Source organism: Chelonoidis abingdonii, chromosome 18 (genome assembly GCF_003597395.2).
Source record: "Chelonoidis abingdonii isolate Lonesome George chromosome 18, CheloAbing_2.0, whole genome shotgun sequence".
Taxonomy (NCBI): domain Eukaryota; kingdom Metazoa; phylum Chordata; order Testudines; family Testudinidae; genus Chelonoidis; species Chelonoidis abingdonii.
The window spans coordinates 503601-525121 of NC_133786.1; the positions used below are offsets into that span (position 1 = coordinate 503601).

Here is a 21521-nt window from a genome sequence, read left to right on the forward strand (position 1 = left end):
TCCCCCACCGCCCTTTTATCTGACGCTCTCAGTCAGGCACAGAAAAAGCAACAGAAGTGGTAAAATGGTACAAAGCAAACTAGTTCCCAAATGGGCTGTTGAAATGACTCAGTTCTGATGGCACTTAAAATAACCTGGGAATTGGGTGCAGGCTACAAAGAAAGGAGATTTTCATTCTGAAGCACATACCAAACTCCCTCTAGATTGCGCTGAGAAACTACACTGGATAAGCAAATTCTCCTGGCAACTGGAGTAGCTTTGCTAAGGTTGCTGGATTGACACTGATGGAAAACTAGTGCACGAGGAGAATCAGGAAATCAAGGGCTACAGGTAATTTCTATCCCTTTTAGGTAAGGGAACCAAATGTGTGTAAAATATTAAACATCAACAATTGGCTGTAGTTTCAAGCTCTTCCTTATAGAAACTTGACTGCATTATGTGTTTGCTACCTTGTACTCTTACTGTTAGGAATCAAGCTGAAGAGAGAGCAAGGAGCACATCCCATGAACTCACAGCAGAGAGGGTTCCAAACTCTGAGGCGAGGCAGCCTTTCTTTCTTAGAGCATTTCTATATATATACATGTAACGGCTAAATCTGCAAGGCAAATGGTTTGAAATGCACAACGTACTCCCCTGGTGCCATCCATGCACCATGTTTAAATTCAATTCTCAGCCACTCTAACCTTTCATTACTTCATGGCCTGATCCAAAGCCCACACTTTAACAAAATTCTGTATTGGGATAGCTTACACAATATGGTGGTGCAACAGCAACGACATAGTAAAGACGGAATCTCCCATTTTCCTACAAGTCTAAGTTTTGTCTCCCTCATCTCCATAAGTTTTGTGAAAAACGTAACCAATCCAGCTGTTAGTGCCCAGCTTTAAATAAGGGAGAACATGGATCCTATCACTAGTCAGGCAACTCATTAACTTTCCTGGGTGCTCAGATGCTACGATGGGGGCCTATCCAAACCAAGAGAGGAGTAGAGCTTCTGTGGTAACAGCTATAAACGTATTAATGCCTTGCACTTCACTGGATGCATATTTTTACTGTGATGGCGACACTGACTGATTAAAAAGCCAACTCCGCAATTTGGATACCACAGCAGATTTGGTATAATTAAAATGAAGTTAGTTGCTCTTCCTCCCCACAAAATTAGTGGAAATATGCCAATAAGAAACAAATACAAATTTCATTCATACACGTTTAACATAGTTGAGAGGTAAAATATAGGTGGGTATGTTTCAGACTGTAAAAAAATAGTCCACTGTTCACATAGTTAAGAAAACAATTCAGTTACCAAAAGTTTATTGATAAAAGTTTAATGTCAACTTACTTATACAAATGAAAAAAAAATATTTTAAACATACACCGTACAATTGAGCATCTGAGCCCTACTGACTATTAATGAGAGTAAAGCATTTAAGGAAGTTGTGTCAAAATACAAAGGTTAACTCCAGGGATGTATGCTGCTTTAAAAAAAATTAAAAGTTTCTTGTTTGCAGGACCCTACATGCCTGGCCTAGTTCTTAAAGCTAATTACAAAATCCTCTTTCATACTGGTCCAGGTGTCCTGACAGTTGTTTCTTTTAATAGCACTGTGAAAAGAAAAGAAATATTTGATGAGGTGTCTGTGTACAGCTCATTTCTAGTTCTTTGCAAGCAGGAAGAGAAGGCGGCACTGCTCTAAGGTGGTAATTACCACTCACAGCATTTGCATACATTCAAGAATCTCTACAGAGATTGAAAATGTTTTTTTCTGTTCACTTGCCCACAGGAAGTGCAGAGAAAAGTGTATTGTGGTCCTGAAGCCATTTGTATTGGTAGAAAAGAATTTCTAAACATGGCACGTTATGAAATACCTTGAAATGTGGGTTTGACCTAACTTTAAATAAAGGACAAAAATAGATGTCAACTTTATAAAACTTCAGAAAGGTGCACAAAAAAAAGGAAGCTTTTCCCTGGCATTTTCCCTATTCTCTTCCGCTGACATTTTTATTAGCATAGAAACAACATATGTTTCTGGGGTGCTACAGCAGCCTAATAGGGCAAAGAATTAGGGGGGAAACAGAAGCCGGATATTCACAGTTCACTGTACAATGGCCCAAGGAAGTAAAGAAAGACCTTTTTTTCTCCTGCTTCTAGTATTGTCTTCACTCTCCTGGCCATTGCAGCTCCCCAGAAACTTTTGAAAAAATCTTCCAAAATACAAGAATTGGTGTAAGTCAATTCCAGAGCTCTCTCCCCAGCCCTCCCCTACCCATCCACCAGGGAGGTCTTCCTGCCCTCTCCACCGAAAGGGAGAAAAAGCTGAAAGCTGAGCAGGCCTCTTCCCAGGAGTGAACATGGAGGAGTGCTGGGAAATGTAGTTCTTTCCCTGCTCCAGGGCTGGCTCTATAGGAAGTACAGCTCCCAGGCTGCATCTGCCCTTGCACACGGGACCCCGAGCACCTGCTTGCTTTCCTGGTGCCTGGAGCTGGCCCCGAACCTGCCTAAAATGTGCTGGGCATGCTTTTTAATGTGTAAGTTTAGCACAACATATTTTCATTGAAAGCTGATTTGATCAAGGAATATTATCTGTAGTTAGAGAATTGACCTGCTGGTTTCTGCTGACCATTTCTTTTAGATTTTACCAACAGGAGCTCTTGTCCTTTCTCACCTAGTTCTTGGGCTTAGACTGGAAAAGGAAAGCAGGTTTTCTGCCTCTTTTTTTTTTTTTAATTCTGAATCCATTTCTCAACTTTCAGTGAAGTAGCCATTAAACAAACTAGTTGAATAAGCTGAAATAAAGAAAATATTCTCTCTGCCGCTTTGTAAGAGGCATCTGTTATCACAATCTGGTTAACACTTCAAGAAATGTACTTCAGGTGCTCAGCACAGTGAATTCCACCAGTTCAGTGGCTTAACTTTCTTTAGAATTTCAGCATAAACATGTACTTCTTAAATATGAGTTAGTTTATTTTAGTAGATCATACTATATTAACGCCTTAACATAAGTTATCCCAATTTCAAATTGAATTATAAATAGGTTTATTTTTTAAAAGAAAAACTGATTTAAATAACACATCCTGATTTTTATTTTAAATCAGATGTATGCATTGGCTGATACAAAGTTTTCAGAAAGAAACAATGTTGCCTCTTTTAAAAACCGAACTTCCTTTTTTCAAAAGAGATGCCCTTTATTGTTCACTTATATCAACTCCTCACATGGTAAAATTGGTCACTCTCTTTTCAATGCAGGTAGACGGCAAGAAACAAAAAATGGACACGTGGATATTCTACCCGTTGTTCGGAGAGATCACAAATCCATCCCCACCTCTGGAATCATCCTGGTTATATAGTAATCGGTCTGTGTGTAGAGATGATAGCAACACAGCAACTGCTTTCCAGTACTGCACAAAAGAAAGGTATTAAATAAGTGTAATCTTAGGCTGTTTTCTGGAAGGCTGAAAATTGTATTGGGCAGGAGTGTGAGGGTTTGGTTCCTAAGTATTGTAAGGAAGAAGTTATGGAATAACTACAGAAACTCATGGGCAAGAAATTACCATAATTTAATAGCATTTGTGAAATAACTCTGGAAATCATTGTTATACTTTTTTAATATGTGACCTAAAATATCTTTATTAGGGAACATACTGGGAAAGTCAAGTATCAGACAAATCTTGATCTTGGTCTAATGACAAATATTTACCTTTTGAAAAGGCCGTGTGGCAAAGTCCCTGCCTCTCCGTTTTTTAGCTCAGTCCCTTTTAGCCCCGGAGACACAGGCTTGGGCAAAAGAAAAAGAAAAGAAAAAAAACCCCTTCCCAATCTCACAGGGTCTGGCTAATCCCTTCTCAGCCAGCCCCTTGTTCTAGTTTCCTCTCCTTCTGGGGAGAATGCAATCTGCCTTCCAAGGAGAGCCTCAGAGTTTAGCTGCCCCTACTTGCTGGCAGCTACTCTTCAGCAGCACCCCCACATTGCTTCCCTGCCAGGGAGGTTTTAAAAAGGTCTCCGGCAATTGGAGCCAGCTGAACCTGATTAGTCCCCTGCTAACTCCTGTCCCAGTTGAACCTTATTCCTCTAGGGCTAAGCCTTCCGGGACCAATTACTACCCCTCTCCTGGTAGCTAATTGTCCTGAGTTTGCCACAGCCTCCTTGTTACATCACATCATTATGATCCTTTGTGGTGACAGAGGGAGCTGTCTTCTATAACAGCAGGGGCACGGTGAATGCCACTTTCTTCCTGTTGTTACTGCACAGCACAAATGGATGAAGGTTAGGGGACCTGTGTGTGTGGATCTCCATGACCACCTGTATTGTAAGCGTGCATGTGCTGGCTTTCTGGGGTTTATAGTCTAGTGCAGTGGTTCTTAACCAGAGGTGCGCAGAGGTCTTCCAGGGGTTACATTAACTCATCTAGGTATTTGCCTAGTTTTACAACAGGCTACATACTGATTTTGTAAGCAAGTAGTTTTTAAGTGAGGTGAAACTTGGGGTACACAAGACAGATCAGACTCCTGAAAGGGGTACAGTAATCAGGAAATGTTGAAAACCACTGGTCTAGCAGCTTAAAGCAGATTACCTAGGAAATAAATAAAAATCGCAAACTAACCTTAATATACTAAATAGACTGGATATGATTTAGCAGATTTTTACCCAGAGAAATGATACAAGCAGGCTGCAGGTTAATAGGGGCCAAGCTGCACTTGCTTTACAGCTTGGAATCCCCCTGTCTTTTATTCACAGGCTAGAAATCCTTTAGCCTAGGTCCAGAACTTCCCCCAGGTCAGTCTTTGTTCTCAGATATTTCCAAGAGTCTTCCTGTGTGGGGAGTGAGGAACTCCAGATGATGTCACTCAAGGGGTTAAAGGGAGAGATTAAGGAAGATAAAAGCATTGCTGAGAAGTTAAATTATTTTTTTTGAATCAGTCTTCACTGGTGAGAATATTGTGAAGAATCACAAAAGTGTGGGACTGAAAGGGACCTCATTAGGTCATCTAATCCAGTCCCCTGCTCTAAAGGTAGGACTACATGACTGACCAGTTCTGAGGGATGTTTGTCTAACCTGTTCGTAAAAACCTCCAATGATGGAAAGTCCACAACGTCCCTAGGCAGTTTGTTCCAATGCTTAACCACCCTGACAGGAAGTTTTTCCTAATGGCCAACCTAAACCTCCCTTGCTGCAATTTAAACCCATTGCTTCAGATTTTATAAGCATACTTTCCACTCTACTGTCCAAGTCATTAATGAAACTATTGAGCAGCAGCAGCTTCAGGACAGACCTCTGCAGGCAGTAGATACATGCCTTAGTTGGCAACAGAACCATTGATAACTACTCTTTGAGTATGGTCTTTCAACCAGTTTTTTACCCACTTGCTAGTAATTTAATCATTTCCTTAGTTTGCTAATGAGAATGTCCTCTGAGACAGTGTCAGAAGCCTTAATAACATCAAGATCTCTCACCTACAGCTTCCCTCTAACTTCTTGGCCAATACCCTTGTCAAAAATGGAAATCAAGTTAATATGGCATGATTCATTCTTGACAACTCCATTTATAACCCTGTTATCCTCTAGCTGCTTACAGCGAGATTGTTTAATAATTTGTTCCATAAGTTTCCAGGTATCAGAACTAGCTCGACTGGTATCTAAGTCAGCCACTGTTTCACAGGAGTGGAGGGCAGCAAATTTGTATATCTATTTTAAAAAGGGTCTGTGGGTGACTGGAATTACGATTCACAAAGCTTTGCATCTGTGCCTGGCAAATTTATTGAAATGACCATTTAAAAGAGAAAATAAAATGTTTGAAGGATCATGGCATGATTAGGGTTTTACCAGCATGGTTTCTAGAGAGGAAAATGTCTCATTATTGTCTTAAAATTCTTTTCAGAGGGGTAGCCGTGTTAGTCTGTATCAGGAAAAGCCCTGAGTCATCCTTGTGGCACCTTAGAGACTAACAAATGTATTTGGCATAAACTTTTGTGGGCTAAAACCCACTTTATCAGATGCATGGAGAGAAAAATACCGTAAGCTTTATATATATCACAGCACATGAAAAGATGGGAGTTGCCTTGCCCAGGTGGTGTCAGTGCTAATGAGGCCAATTCAGTTAAGGTGGAAGCGGCCTATTCTGAACAGTTGACCAGAAAGGGTGACTATCAAGAGAGGGAAAATTGCTTTTGTAGTGCTAACAAGGCCAGTGCAATCAAGGTGGATGTCGCCCATTTCCAACAGTTGACAAGAAGGTGTGAGTATCAGCAGATAGAAAATATATACCTGCTTATTGTATTTTTCACTCCATGCATCTAATGAAGCTGGTTTTAGCCCATGAAAGCTTATTCCCAAATAAATGTTAATCTCCAAGGTGCCATGAGGACTCCACATTAAAATTCTTTGAACGCGTCAATGAGGTAATGGATAAAGGAGAACTGGTTGATGTTTATCTGGACTCCAAAAAGGCCTTTGTCCAGGTCCCTCAATAAAGAAACTACGTAGTCACGGATTGAGAGGCGAAGTATTCTTATGGATCAAAATCTGAATAGGAGCTAGGAAGCAAAGGGTTATGTCTATACTGCAAGTATTACAAGTTGCATCTGCTGAGCTGTGGTGTAGATTCTTGCTACAGTGATGGAAAGGGTTTTTTTGAAATTCACTCCCTTGAGAGGTGCTATCTAGGATGACAGAAGAATTCTTCTTTTGACCTAGTCGGTGTCTATATTAGGGCTGTGATCGGCTTGATTATGTTTTTTCGGAATGTGACTTTTTCAAACCTCTAAGCAGCATAGTTAGGTTGACCTAAGTTTTAGGTATTGGCCAGGTTTAGGAGTAAGTGGCCAATTTTGGTCTTGTCAAAATATAAACCGTACGATGCCTCCAAGGTTCCACCCTAGGCTCCTTTTTGTTTAATGTATTAATGATCTGTAAAGGGGGGCGAGCAGTGAGATAGCAAAATTTGCAGCTGGCACAGTTCCTTAGGTTAGTCAGGACTAGAGGGAACTAAAGAAGCTGAGTGAGCAGGCAACATGATGACAAAGAAATGCAAATGGGAGCTACAAAGTTAACTTCTTAGATGTGTTACAATGTCCTAAGTTAACTGTATCAAATCAAGAAAAGGATGTGGGCATCCAACGCCCCAGTAAACATTCTAGAACCCCAAACCAATGCTTCCTGCGTGAGGGCTGAGATCTGCACAAGGGGCCACAATCCTGGTGCTTTAAAACGTGCCAACTATTCAAATATGTGTTTCCTGTCTAGGTATGCTAGAAGATAATACTTAGCTTCTCATCTGCAAAGAACATTATTCCATTAATTCTTGGTGGGTGAGGAAGCTTCCTTTTCTCCTCCTCCTCTATTTATAATATGTTACAGCTAAAGAAATCTGAAGGCAAACTTTTGTGTGGTTACTCTTTATTGGTTGTTTTTTCTCCTGAAGATATGATCCTGTCTCTTTGGGTTTTATTTTTCAGAGCACAGACAACTCTGTTTTACTCTGGCAGTGACCCAGATATGTTTAGGCTAGTGTCGAGCATCCTAGATGAGGCACACAAGCCAGAACCAGTTAGAGATTGGTAAGTTTTTACTGAAAACTTGCATGGTGTTGTTTCTTCCAATTTAAAGTTTTATATCTTTTACTTACCAGTAGACATTTGGCAGGACAACTTAGGTGTTGTCTGATGTAGTACTGAGTTTTAAGATATCATCATTTAAATAAGCTATCATCAAGTTAAATTGGAAAGATCTGTTACTAATAAACTAAAGTAGAAAGGCAGTCTTCTGGTCATCCTTCTATCAGCAGATGGCAAGTGGAAAAGAAATGAATGTCTTCCGTTACTTTAGTTTTATTAAGAGGATTAATGGAGGTATGACTGTGGATAGATCTGAAGGTAGAGTTAGCTCATAATTCAGAACATTCTGAAATGTATTTGCAAAAAGAATGGGAGTAGCTGTTGCACCTTAGAGACTAGCAAATTTGAGCATAAGCTTTCGTGGGCTAAAACCCACTTCATCGGATGTATGCAGTGGAAAATACTGTAGGCAGATATATATACACACGCAGAGAACGTGAAACAGTGGCTGTTACCGTACACACTGTAGTGAGAGTGATTAGTTAAGGTGAGCTATTACCAGCAGGAGAGAAACCCACACTGAAGAGTAGTCAGTCCTGCAAATCAGTATTTTTTCTTCAATCAACTGAATAGGAGAACATCAGAAACAAAACATTAGTGTTGTATCTCTTCCCATATCATCCATCTGTCTTGTCTTTTTAGATTGTAAAGTATTTGGGAGCAGGGACCAGATTTATGTTCTGTAAGGTACTTTGGGGTCTGACTAAATCATACTTTTAATTATACAACTGTGCTGATGTTTGCTAGTGGGATCTACACAAATCATATTGTAGGAACATGAAAGTTAAATTTCTACCATTTTTGTTTTTCAAATGCAAAAAATATGTATTTGTATGTAGCAGAAGAAAATAACATGGCACCTTGGGTGCTGTACTGATGAGTTGCTTATTCAAAAGACAATGTCCATTAAGTTGTGGGACTATGCAAGCAAAGGAGGTTCTCCCTGTTATTACTGTGGTGAATTTTGGGGTGTCTTCTGTGGCAAATTGCCGGTATTGTTCTCTGGGTCTCGCGCTTTCTCTTCTCTGGGATAGGTTCAGGGCGATATTGCTTGCCTCTGAACCAGTTCTTAATCACTCCCCTAGTGTCCTTGGAGGAGGGGAGTGGAGAGGGAGGGACCTGGGCCCGCCCTCTACTCCAGGTCCCAACCCAGGGGCCCTGGGGTTGTGGTGAACCACTTGACTAGCGGTTTCTTCCCCTGGGTTACTTCCCTCTCATACCCGTCAGCTTGTGAAGGGCTTCTCGCCTCTCTTCTATACAAGCCTGGTGCCCCTTACCTAGGGTTTCTGTTGGGCTTCCCAATCCACCGCAGCACTCCTCCAAACCTTCTATTTCTCTCTGGACAAACTCTTCTCTTCTGCAATCTGCACTCTGCTCCAATCCAACCTTTCTCCTTCAACTACCACCCCCTGTCTGACTGAAGCAGGGGTTTATATCCCATGACTGGAGTCAGGTGCTCTAACTGGAGTCAGGTGCTCTAATTGAAGTCAGGTGCTCTAATTGGCCACAGCTGTTCTAGTTAATCTAAAGCAAACCTTCCTCCCTTGGCAGGGAATAAGGCCCCCTGCTAACACTCCTATGCTGCCCTCTGGCCATGCTGTATCACACTTCCTTTATAAAGAGAAGCAATGATCTATTGATCAGGCATAGTGAAAAGAGCCATCATTTTGATTGCCATCCAAAAGGGCCTATGTTTTGGGTACAGGAAAAAGGAGTTAGTGATGCTTTCATGTACTACCCAGACCAGCAAGGAGTTATGTTATCACCTGCTCTGTAACTCTGGGTGCCTTAAATGCTTGTGTGACACCAACAGCCGGCATTCAAGCATGCAGGTCGCATCCTGGTTTCTGTTGGCAAGCTACTTTTTAACAGCGTGACTGCAAAACTTGCCCTGTCCGCCAAGTCCCAAATTTCCCCCAAACTCTGTTCCCTGTAGTGTCCCATCCTCTCCTGGAACTGCTCCTTAAAAGAGATAGTAGACAACAGCTCATTAGTTTAACTGGGGTTTGACAAACACTCTGTTTTAATCAAAACACTGAATTGGTTTATAGTAAAAACAAGTTTATTAAACAAAAGCCCATAGTTTTAAGTGATACCAAGTATAAGAAATAGAGAAAGGGTAACCAGCAAAGGAGTAAAAATACAATTGTAAGATTAAAACTTAATTTCTGCAAGTTACAATCTTGTCCTCAGTGGGTTTCCCACCTATACTTAATACCCAGGGACTTCAAGCACTTGAGTTAAATGGTCCAACATTCTGTGATTTCAAGATCTCTGACCCCTTTAACTCCTCAAGTGATGGTGCCTGTCAAGGTTCCTTCTCCACTCTGAACTTTAGGGTACAGATGTGGGGGACCTGCGTGAGAAGCTCTAAGCTCAATTACCATCTTAGATCTGGTCTGGCTGCCACCACTCGCAAGCACTACTTTCCTTCTCCGGGTAGCCTTGAGAGACTTCACCAATTTCCTGGTGAACACAGATCCAAACCCCTTGGATCTTAAAACAAGGAAAAAATCAATCAGGTATTAAAAAAAGGCTTTTAATTCAAGAAAAGAAAGGTAAAAGAAAAACCTTTGGAAGAGAATAGCATACCAGCTACTCTCACAGACAACAGATTCCAAACACAGAGGATGTTCCCCTGGGCAAAACCTTAGTTACACACAAAAAAATATATCCAAATACCCAATTTGACTGTTCCTCTAATTGCACGAGACAAGTTACAAAGAAATAAACATAAACCTATTTTTTCCTTCACTAATGCTCACTGCTTAATAAGAGGCTGAATTCTGGAGCTTTCCCACTCCGGTCAAAGTGAAACCGACCCAGACAAAGGGAACTTCCCTCCTCCCTTTTGAACCATCTTGTTCCCCCATTGGTTCCTTTGGTCAGGTGTCAGCTAGACTAGGTGAACTTCTTAACCCTTTCCAGTAAAAGAGGCATTAACCCTTAACTATCTCTTTATGACAGTGCCAAAATGGTTTTCCTCTCTCCCTATAGCTTTCCAAAGTTCATTGATCCTGCTTCGAGGCAGGAAGGCTTCCTGGAGATGCAGTTTCCATCCTCCCACTTGCTGTCCTTATGGCTTTGTTTATCTTGCATGTAAATGTGCCTTCCTTATGTCTGCCTGACAATCAGGCTGGTCACACATGAAATACACAGTCCTTTGTCTAGGGCAGAGTGGGTTATTCCCTGCTTGCCAAACTCATTTTAAGAACGTAATTCTAGCACAGATGAACTCTTTGTACTCAAGTATGCATCCATTATGCAAGAATATTACTGATCAGTGAAGTTTTAGATTTCTCATAATATATTACATGCCATCTTTTGGGTAATTATCATGAGAAGAGCGTATTAGGTGTACTGAGTGTCTCAAGAGTTGCTGATGCAAAGCAGTGAACCATCAGTGGGTCTCTATCTCCGAGTTTATGCAGAAGATTTGAAAGGCTTTTCTGTGATACCAAATAGCTTGAGATAAATGTCTGCTTTTAAGGCATACACTTCCTATTTTTACCATGCCTGATCATTTCTAAAAAACATATGCTGGGAGGGGAAATTCTGCCCTTCACCTTCTTCATGCCAGATACCTCTCCATGTGGTGAGTGAAGTGGATGCTTCAAGGGTGGGGTAACATACATTGTTGCAGCTTTTCTCCATTACCCAACTTCCTTCTGGTCCCCAAAGGAGCTTCTCACAGAGTTGTGATAGTATAGTGCTATAGTATGCTTCCTCAGCTCTCTCCTGGCCTGGGGGTCCTAGGGAACAATTTCGACCAGACCTGATGGCCTACCTCCACTGGAACTGTGTGGCAGTTGGCTTGGGGAAGAACTAGAGACCCGGAACCAGTGCAGACATATAGAGCTTGTGGATCTCTTGGAATTGGTAGGATTTGTTGGCAGGTCCTGCAGCCTCCTGACTGGGCTGCACTATTTGTTGCCCCCAAACATTTGGTGAGGAAATTCCACCAGGAGGATCTGAGTTCCTCCTCCTCCCTGCAAAAAATAGAATGGTGGAGACTATATAGTTAACAGTGACTTTACTGACTTCTCTTAGATAGTTAGTATTTGGGGGGAAAAATCAAGAGAGCGATTTGCTAGTGCATTATTTCTCTTGAATTTTTATCTTCCCTATCTTAAAACATAATTAGTTGTCATAGAAGGTTGCTAAGAGGAGAGGTCATCAGATGTTTTCAAGCACTGCAGGAGTCAAGTCTGTATCTGGTGGCTTACAAATGTTGTTAAACTTTGAGCAGGATGATGTATATATTTAAAAGAATGACTGGAAAACCTTATAGCAAGTGATTTAAATAAATGTTTTCTTGCTGGGGGCAAAAAGATACTTTTCTTTAACAAGGAAATGTAATTAAAAAAAGAAATAAGGAATCAGCTTTGCGGAGATGTTGGGAAGGTTAATTTTCTTTTCAAATTCTATGGAATCTTTCTATGGAAAATGCTCTAGAAGTTCAAATGTCAATACAGAAACTCTTTAAGAATCAATAATGAAGTTTCTGAAGATATGAAGGACAAATAGTTGTGATTGAAGCAGCATAATGTGACACATTAAAGGTAGACTGGAAAAAACAATAAAAAATAGACTTCAGGAAATAATTATCTGCTGTCAACAGTCTAGTACGCTAATAGTTTTTTATCACTAATTCCTGTGACAAAACTGCTTGAAATCGTATCTTTAGCAAAGGTCTTAGTAGTAGCTTTGCATTTTGAAAAAAACCCACTAAACTCTGAACAAAGCTATAATGTAACATAAATGTGTTTGGTCATTCCTAAAAAGTGCAATTCTATTTGTTACAGGAATTATCTGTTGAGATTGTTTCCTCCTATGTTGGCATCTAGCACTGGAAACAATGTTGACTTGTCAGGTCTGTCTTCTGAGCACCGTTTACGAAGTAAAGATTTTCCAAACCCGAGTGGCACACAGAACTGTTACCAAGGACACTTGCAAAAGTTATCTGCTGTGGAGACTTTACACAGAGTATTTGACGACCTTCATCTTAAAGAGTCTTTGCTTTCTCCTTCTGACCCTTATACTCAGCCATCTGCTGGGATCTTGAACATTTATCCTGAAAATCCTGCTTTTGAAAATAATTCCATCTTTCAGCCAGAAGGATTCGCGTTTCAGAATGTACAGTTTAATCAGCATGTGTGCAGTTTTCATAAGATGAACTTAAATGGAGAGCGTGAAAAGAACTGCTCTGATTTTAGTTATTGTTCTTCTCAGTTTCGAATTAAAGATGGCACTGGTATTCAGAAAGAGTATTGGGAAACTGACCGAGCAAGAGGCAAACCTATGAAAAATGACAAACAAGCGCAAGCAGAGTACTTCAATGATTTATCTAGTCAACCTACTAATGGCACATGGGGCAAAGTGTTCCAGGACAATCATCTGGTTTCTAAAAGATATGAAAATTTTACAGCTTCTCGTAAATCTCAGCCATCTAGTCACCCACAGGTATATTTTTTGAGTCAACCATTTACTAAAGAAAATCATTTTATTGGAGGAACAAATAGAAACCCACAGGAAGCTCACATGCAAAATGGCCAGAATAGCTTCAATTTGGGGGAAACCTGTAATAAGATTGAATATAAGAGCCGTATTAATCCTAAACAATGCTCTTGTAAATCTTGTGACTATCATTTACTTCTAAAAACTGCTCTACAAAATAGAAATTTTCATTTGCCTTACGATGGCCATACTTCTTTCTCATTAATGTCTGATTTTAAGCAAAATGGCCTATTTTGTGAGGAATCAAGTGCACCATACTTCGCCTTTCCAACTCCTTTTAATAAGTATAGGGCTCAAAGAAATTGCCTTTGGCCTGCTAATGAGATTGGTATTCAACTGAATAAGTGTTATGTACAGTGGAGAACTCTGAAGAAGGAGAGGAAAAAGGTAATAATCTATACCATGATAGACTTGTATGTAGGAGGTGATTATAAAGGAACAGCTAGGTAGAGTAGAAATTCCTGCAATTTACTGGTGAAAAGGAGTCAGTCTTGCTGCCTTTTTGAAATATTGTGACTTTCATTGTACTCTAAATATTTTGAGCCCCATCTACAACAATCTGTTTTGAGTCTACACAATTGTAAGAAGATACCAGACAGTGTGAATGTCGTACAATTGTGCATGACACGTACCCTCTTTGGCCAAAGTGTCTTATGCTATCTGGTGATATGGATCCTATTCTTTGGTTCATGTTGTTGAGTGCAAGCTCGGTAGCCAATACGTACCACCATCCATGGATCGTGGAAGAGACCACTGATTTAAGCCTGGATGGTTGATAAAGCAGGGCCTTTATTAGTCCAGTTCTTTTTGGATAGTGCTCAATTTGGCATGAACAGAGGGGGGCCAAGCGGGTGGTTGTTTATATCCAGGAGCGGCTCTAGGCACCAGCAAAGCAAGCAGGTGCTCGGGGCGGCTCATTTGCAGGGGCGGCAGGGATCCAGCCTGGGAGCTGAGAACCAACAGGGGGCCCTGGGAGCTGTAGTTCCTTGGTTAGCTCCCTGTGTATAGCACCAGCCTTGGAGCAGGGAGAGAACTACATTTCCCAGCATTTCCTAGGCCGCTATCAACAGGAAAGAGAGGAGGAGTGAGGTAGCTGAGACCGTCATGCATTCCGCTTGGTGTGAATGGCATAGCTGCCCTGGGAAGGGCAGCGGAGATCCCACCCCCTCCATTCCCTCCCAATTTTCCACCCCCTGATCGCCCCCCAAACCCCAAACCATCCAACCCCCTGATCCTTGTCCCCTGATCATTCCCCCCAGACCCCTCCCCTGACTGCCCCTCAGAACCCACCCGCTTTCTGATCCCCTGACTGCCCTGGCTCTATCCACACCACGCCCCCCTGACAGACTCCGGACTCTCATGCCTATCCAACTAGTGCCTGCCCTGACTGCCCCCCCCTGAACCCCTGACCCATCTAACCCCCCTCTCCCTGCCCCTGATTGCCCCTCAAACCTCTGCCCATCAACCCCCCTCACTCCCTGTCCCCTGACTGTCCGGACCCCTCTCCACAACCCCGCCCCCTGACAGACTCCTGGGACTCCTATGCCCATCCAACTGCTGCCTGTCCCCTGACTGCCCCCCTGAACCCCTGACCCATCTAACCCCCCTCTCCCTGCCCCTGATTGCCCCTCAAATCTCTGCCCATCCACCCCCCCGCTCCCTGTCCCCTGATTGTTCGACTCCTCTCCACACACCCGCCCCATCCAACCCCCCCCGCTCCCTGTTCCTTGACTGCCCTCTGGAACCCCCTACTCCTTCTGCAACCCCCCGGCCCCTTATCGTGCTGCTAAGACTAGGGTGTCTGGCTCTGCATGGAGCCGGACATCCTGCTGTAGACATCTTCCTGCACTTCCCCACAGAGCGCACAGCCCTGCCCCCCAAGCGCTGCCGGCTGAGGCTGCAGGGGAGGTGGGGGGTCAGAGGAAGATCCAGCCGAGCTGCCCTGTCAGCTGCGCCACACTCTGCATTGGGAGGAAAATCCCGGACCTTCTGAGAGTTTGATTGGTATTTAAAACCCCCAAAGCCGGACATGTCCGTGAAAATACAGACATATGATAACCCTTGTTGTATGCTCAAGGAGTAGGCTTTGGCTCAGATATCCCCTTCAGAAGACATCACCAGACTAGATTAGGGATAGTGGTATGACCTCACCTTGCAGCCCCCAAAGAAGGAACTGGGTGGACTAAATGGACAGTGCCCTCTCTATCTGAAGCCTAGCAAGGGAGGTACGTGGATTCCACTAGAATTTAAAATGAAAAGTAGGGAGGGGAGGCTCTGGACCTGGGCAGGTTTAGATACAGTACCAGACACGTAGGAGAATTTCCACTTCTGAGCCATGGAAGCAAAAATTGACTTTTCCTTTCCAGATTTAGCTAATATTCAGAAAGGGAATCTAGCACCTGCCTTCCAGATTTGAACACCTGAAAATTCAGGAGTGCTCAAGCTCAGTTTGGGCAGCTGTTACTTCATTTCTCCCAAATCAAATATACTGATCCACTGTAACTTGCTGTAGAAAAAGTAGGATAAAATTGAGCAAGAAATGCTTCCCAGTGGTTATTAGGACTGGAACTGCTATTTTCAACAGCCATTGCCTTTAGTTTTACTTGTTTAAAAGGAAGACAATGATGTTGCATTGGCAAATTCCACATAGAAAGAAAGATTGGAACAAAAGAATAATAAAGGCACCTCAACTTTTCCTCATTTATGGAGGATAGTCTTATAATCTGCATCCAGATATCCTCTAGTCACACAAGCTGAAAATTGTTCCACATTACTGCAATTCTGTAACTATATGGGAACCAATCCTGTCTGTGTTCTGTGCACATCCTAAATTCCTGCTGTATGACCCACCCTGGGAGCGAGTTACCCGTGGCCCAGGGCTCGGACAGCAGGAGGGTGCAGATGGGGGGAGATGAGAGAGCCCAAGGCTGGGGTGGCAGGGAGTATGGGGCGAGGGGGGAGGCCCAGAGCTGGAGCAGCAGGGTGTTTGTGTGTGGGTGGTGAGGGGGAGACCCCAGGGTTGGGGCAGCAGAGGGGTGCGGCGGAGAGCCCAGGGCTGGGGTGGGGGGCAGCCAAACACTTTTTTGCTTGGGGTGTCAGAAAACCTACATCCGGCCCTGTTTATCTGACTTCAAATATAACAGAGATGTTCCTCTAAAAACGTCTGTTGGCTTTGTCCCATCTTTATTTGCCTAGGCCTATTGTCATGGGTGACTTTGATGTCCACGTGGATGACTTGTCAGGGCTGATATCTTCTCAAAGCCAATATGTTAAACCTGAGATTCTCCTTGGGGTTTCAAACACAACCACTGCAGCAATTGAGGACATCTCATGTACTTGCTAGTAGTTCCTGGATTTGAGTCTCTGAGAGCCCTTAACATGGTGTTCTCAGTAGGCAGTTGGGAATTCCCATCTCTAACTAGGTGTGACAAAGCTAGAGTTTAACCTCCCAAGGATTGTGCAAGATCCCTGTATTTCCTTGGGTCTGTACCCAAGATTGATTGTTGGTTACAGATGTTGATTCTAGATTTATGCTAGAAAGTAGTACTTGGAATTTTTGGAAGTTGTTAGCAGTTTAAAGTTAGCAGTTTAAAGTTTAATAATGACTTCTTATTGTTTTAAATGCCCCCAGAGACTTAAACAGCAGCCACATCTCTTGCATCTACATAATGAAAAAATAGAAAAGCTTAGGCTATCAGATAAAACTCTGTTCTAAATCTTTTAAAGGGATGTGCTTTCTCTTCAGATTGAAGCTGATCTTGCAAGAGACTTTCCAGGAGCACAAAGATCTAGCTCAGATAAGATTCCTGTTTCTCGACTTCCTGCTAACCTTTCAGGAGTGGATCATTTGATTGTGTACCAGTTATCAGAAGAGGCCAGAGTAAGCATACTTACAGCATGGAATGTTCTGCAAGGATGAGTAACATCAGGTTATATGTTTGTGGGTTTATTATTTTGTGGAGGATTTGAAAAATTAACTCTTTTGGTGTTTGCAATATATTCGGTAGGTGCTCACCTTAATAAGAAAAATGGAAAGACTTCGTGGTACTCCTGTCCATGAGAATATATCCAAAAGTCTAGAACGTTATTTGGAAGCCATTCATGTTACACAAGCGAGGCGGAAAGATGAGGTTGATAATGCTGCTAATCCACAGAGACAAGGAGCATCTTGCTATAATAATGAAAATGGTAAATACTTTTGTTTGCTTTGTAGTTCTACATTTCAATTTGTAACACATTTGAAATGTTGTCCTGGCAACAGGTAGACTGACTGCATTAAACAGAAACTTTCTCTATACGTGGGCTTTTGACCTTAAAAGAGAAAAATCCCTCACTTGTATCAGGTAATTTCTACATAGACTTTACTGTTTTGTGGTCTTGATTTTTAGACCCCTTCTTGTCATAAGATATTTTCTCAGTTAAAAAAAAGCCCTCTTTATTATATTAAATAATCAGACTTTGTTAAAGACCCTGGATGAATTCCTCCTTTTTTCAGTGCGTGCTGTTAGTTAACAAGTAGAGGATATGAGAGTTATCACTGTAAAAAGGTAGCCTATGACTAGGAATTGATACCAAACAAAAATATCTGCCAAGTAAGCAATTCAGCATCCTTAAGCAGGTGATACTCATTTTAAAAAATTGAGCTTCTTCATTAATAGTGACTGAGAGTGGACTTTCATCCTTCTTAGCTTACAAAGTAAAAATTCTCTTGGTCTTACACTGCTCGTTAATTGATGTTTTGTCTGTCACAAAACCACTACAGTAACTCTTCACTTAATGCTGTAAAGTTATGTTCCTGAGAAATGCGACTTTAAGCGAAATGATGTTAAGCGAATCCAATTTCCCCGTAAGAATTAATGTAAATGAGGGGATTAGGTTCCAGGGAATTTTTTTCGCTAAACAAAAGGCGCACACACACACACACACACACAGTATCAGTTTTAAACAAACAATTTAATACTGGTACACAGTGATGATGACTGGGAAGCTTGGTTGAAGTGGAGGAGTCAGAGGGTGGGATATTTCCCAGGGAATGCCTTACTGCTAAATTATGAACTAACAATTGGCTGAGCTCTCAATGATTAACTCTCACATTCTACAAGGCAGCAGGGAAGGAGGGAGGGCAGATAGAGACAAAAACACAGTGTGTGTGTGTGTTTGAGAGAGAGAGAGAGAGAGATATGTGCATTTCCCCTTTAAGTAGACTGCCTTGTTACTTAGATCAGGTTGCAGAAACCAGCTGCTACCAGCAAGCTCCCTCCATCCTGAGCCCTGTTGTGTTTCCACCTTGCTCTATGGAAGATGGGGTAAGCAGGATGCAGGAGCAGGGGGGAGGGGAACACACTGGCATTAGGCCCCCACTTCCTCCCGCCCTCCCCCCATACAGCAAGCAGGAGTCTCTGGGAGCAGCTCCAAGGCAGAGGGCAGGAGCAGCACATGGCACGGCGTGGGGGGAGGGACAGCTGCTGCACAGGGAACTTAGGGGAACGGGGAGCTGCTAGGTGGGCTGCTGATCCATGCTGGTTTCACCCACCCACCAGCTAGTGGCAACGGGCTGCTCTTCCTGCAAGCAGTGGACAAAGCAGCTGGCTGCCAAACGACGTTAGAAGGGAGCATTTCCCAATTTTAAACGAGCATGTTCCCTAATTGATCAGCAATGTAACAACGAAATAGTGTTAACCGGGACGACTTTAAGTGAGGAGTTCCTGTACAAATTTGGCACGATTGGCAGCTTCTGCTGAGGAATGGCAAGCAAGAATTTTTGTTGACACTGGTGAGTCAAAACCAGGTGTTGTAAGGTCACATCTGTCCAATTTGGAGGAACCAAAAAAAAAAGTTTTGTTTTTGTTTTTGCTTTGCGAAAAAAATAAAAAAGGGAGAAGGATAACGCTTAATGTAAGATAGAAGTCAAGGATCCTAAGATTAAGCGTATTGTGGGCTAGTGCTATCCTGCTAGCAATGAAAAGAGCAGGCTTTACTCCCCAAATCTTGGGGTTGAAGAGTTGGAGTTCACCGCCAAGAACAGTAAGTAAATTCCACATAGAAAAGTCCAGACTCCAAAAGTGGAATCCACAGTCACAGTTGAAAGAATAAGACCGTCCTAATCCTGTGGACTTTTTCCTCTTAAAGATGTCAGATAGACTAGATAAGCTGTCGTAACCCTCCCACACACACACACACACATTTGAGCGAGTAGACAGAATCTTGTAGACTTCCACTGCAATTGCCTTATTCCAAACAGGGACGGAAGAATTGACTCTTTAATGACAAATATCTCTGGCAGTTTTATCCATGCTAGCCCCAATCACATTTCCAGCCAGAGCCTGTGGATAGTGCACTAGTTAAAAGGCAGCTTTGGCTTCATCCATGGATTATATTTTCAAGCGAGAAGTGGTGATGGTGATCTGTGTAACCCAGAGGAGAATGGTAGAGAATTTCAAGTAGAACAAAGTCTGTCTTCCTCCACACATGTTCTCCAGAAAGACCATACACACTTTAAATTCTTGCGTCTCCTTCCAACAAGTCCAGATGCAATAGGAAAGACCGTTCATCCCATACAGGCAAACTGAAGATTAGATCTTGCAGGAGACAAGGCAAGAGTTAGTCTTTCAAGGTGATTTCTCCTTTGTGACTTTTTGATTTGTTATGATTATCCACAAGGAATAAGTATCTTACACAGAGCACTATATCATGGTTGACCATATGAAATGTTGCAGAGAGAGCCAGGATAAAGGAGGAAGGCTGCCCTCCAACCATCTACATCAAGAGAACATCTCTCTGTGCCAATAATACGGTGTTTGCTCCATGTTCTTGGCTGAATCCAGATTGCATAGAGTCCAATATCTTGTTTTCAGACCAATGAGACTGGAAGTGGTCTCTTGCTAGCTTGCTGGGAATCCTAAAGATTTCATAGTGGATACTAGCCAAGTCCAATGCATCCAGGGTGTAATTCAGTCTGTTCTGTGACTGAAGGCCGAAGGGTGGACATAGTCACTGAGTGAGGCTTTGGCGCTCTCCGTCCAGTGAAGCTCCCATTTACGTTTTTTAAACCAAGCAGGAAGGGTAGGTATAGGATTGGAGGTTTGGGATTAAATCTCCTCTAGGGTGTTCAATAATTCCTGTGTTGTGAAGGGGCTGAACTCAATGAATGACAAATAAGCTTATGCTCAACTAAATTTGTTAGGTGCCACAAGTCCCTATAGGGCTGACTGGAAGTGTCTGAAGGGAGCTGGTTGGGGAATCTCTGCGGGGGAGGGGCAGTGGCTGGGGGGGGTTAAAAGAGAGAGATGGGGGACTGAGAGGCGCTGGATGGGTGGCTCTGGGGGTCAGGGGATGAGCAGGGTCAGACTGAGAGTTTGCTGGATGGGGGGGGTCTCCTGATGGGGAGGGAAGAGCAGGGGGACTGAGACGCACTGGATGGGGGGGTGCTCTGAGGGGCAGGATAGGGAATGAGCGGTGGGTTCCTGAGAGGTGCTGGATTGGGGGGATCTCATGAGGGGAGGGGATGAGCGGGGGACTGAGAGCCGGAAGTTGGGGGGGTCTCTGTGGGGGAGGATGAGCGGGCGCTGAGAGGCGCTGGCTGAGGAGGTCCTCTGGTGGGGGAGGGCTCTGTGGGGAAGGGAGAGTGGAGGTCTGAGAGGCTGTATGCGGGGGTCTTCCTGTAGGGGGAGGGGATGAGCAGGGGGCGGACTGAGAGGCGCCTGGATGGGGGGGCCCTGAGGGGGAGGGGATGAGCAGGGGGTTCTGAGAGGTACTGGGCGGGGGTGATCTCTGCTGGGGGGAAGGAAAGAGACAGGGGGGACTGGAAAGGCGCTGGATGGGTGGGGAATCTCTGAGGGGGAGGGGAAGAGCAGGGGGACTGTGGTAGCGATAGGGTGGGGGCTACTGTGGGGGAAGGGATGAAGTGGGGGGTGAGAGGGTCGCTGGATGGGGGTCTCTTGTGGGGGGAGGGGATGACGGGGGTTCTGAGAGGCGTTGGGCTGAGGGGGGTCTCTGCCGGGGGGGAAAGGTAAATGAGCGGGGGTTCAGAGTAGTGTGCTGCGATGGGGGGTCTCTGTTTGGGGAGGGGATGAGCAGGGGACTGAGAGCCGTGGATTGGGGGGATCTCTGTGGGTTTGAGGGATGAGCTTGGGGACGTGAGAGGCGTGGAGTGGGGGGGTCCTGTGGGGGAGGGGATGAGCAGGGGGGAAACTGAGAGGCGCTGGATGGGGGCGCCTTCTGTGGGGGGAGGTATGGATAGGGGGAGTGAGAGGCGCTGGCTAGGGGAGTCTCTGCGGGGGGGAGGGATGAGCGGGATTCTGAGAGCACTGGCTGGGAGTCCTCTGGGGGGAGGATGAGTGGGGGACTTGAGTAGGCGCTGGAAGGGGGTTCCGCATGAGGGGGGAGGGGAATAGCAGG

The 21521-nt window shown here is 43.7% G+C and overlaps 1 protein-coding gene across 1 annotated transcript in view; it reads left to right on the plus strand.

Moving 5' to 3' along the window:
- Window positions 1–957: 957 nt before the first annotated feature.
- LOC116826320 (uncharacterized) overlaps window positions 958–21521 on the plus strand; it is a 49246-nt gene continuing 28682 nt past the window's right edge. Inside the window, exons 1-6 of the mRNA XM_075073431.1 lie at window positions 958–999; window positions 3244–3410; window positions 7449–7550; window positions 12413–13511; window positions 16870–17004; window positions 17132–17312. Coding sequence (XP_074929532.1) covers window positions 958–999; window positions 3244–3410; window positions 7449–7550; window positions 12413–13511; window positions 16870–17004; window positions 17132–17312 — 1726 coding nt within the window. The remainder of the gene's footprint in view (window positions 1000–3243; window positions 3411–7448; window positions 7551–12412; window positions 13512–16869; window positions 17005–17131; window positions 17313–21521) is intronic.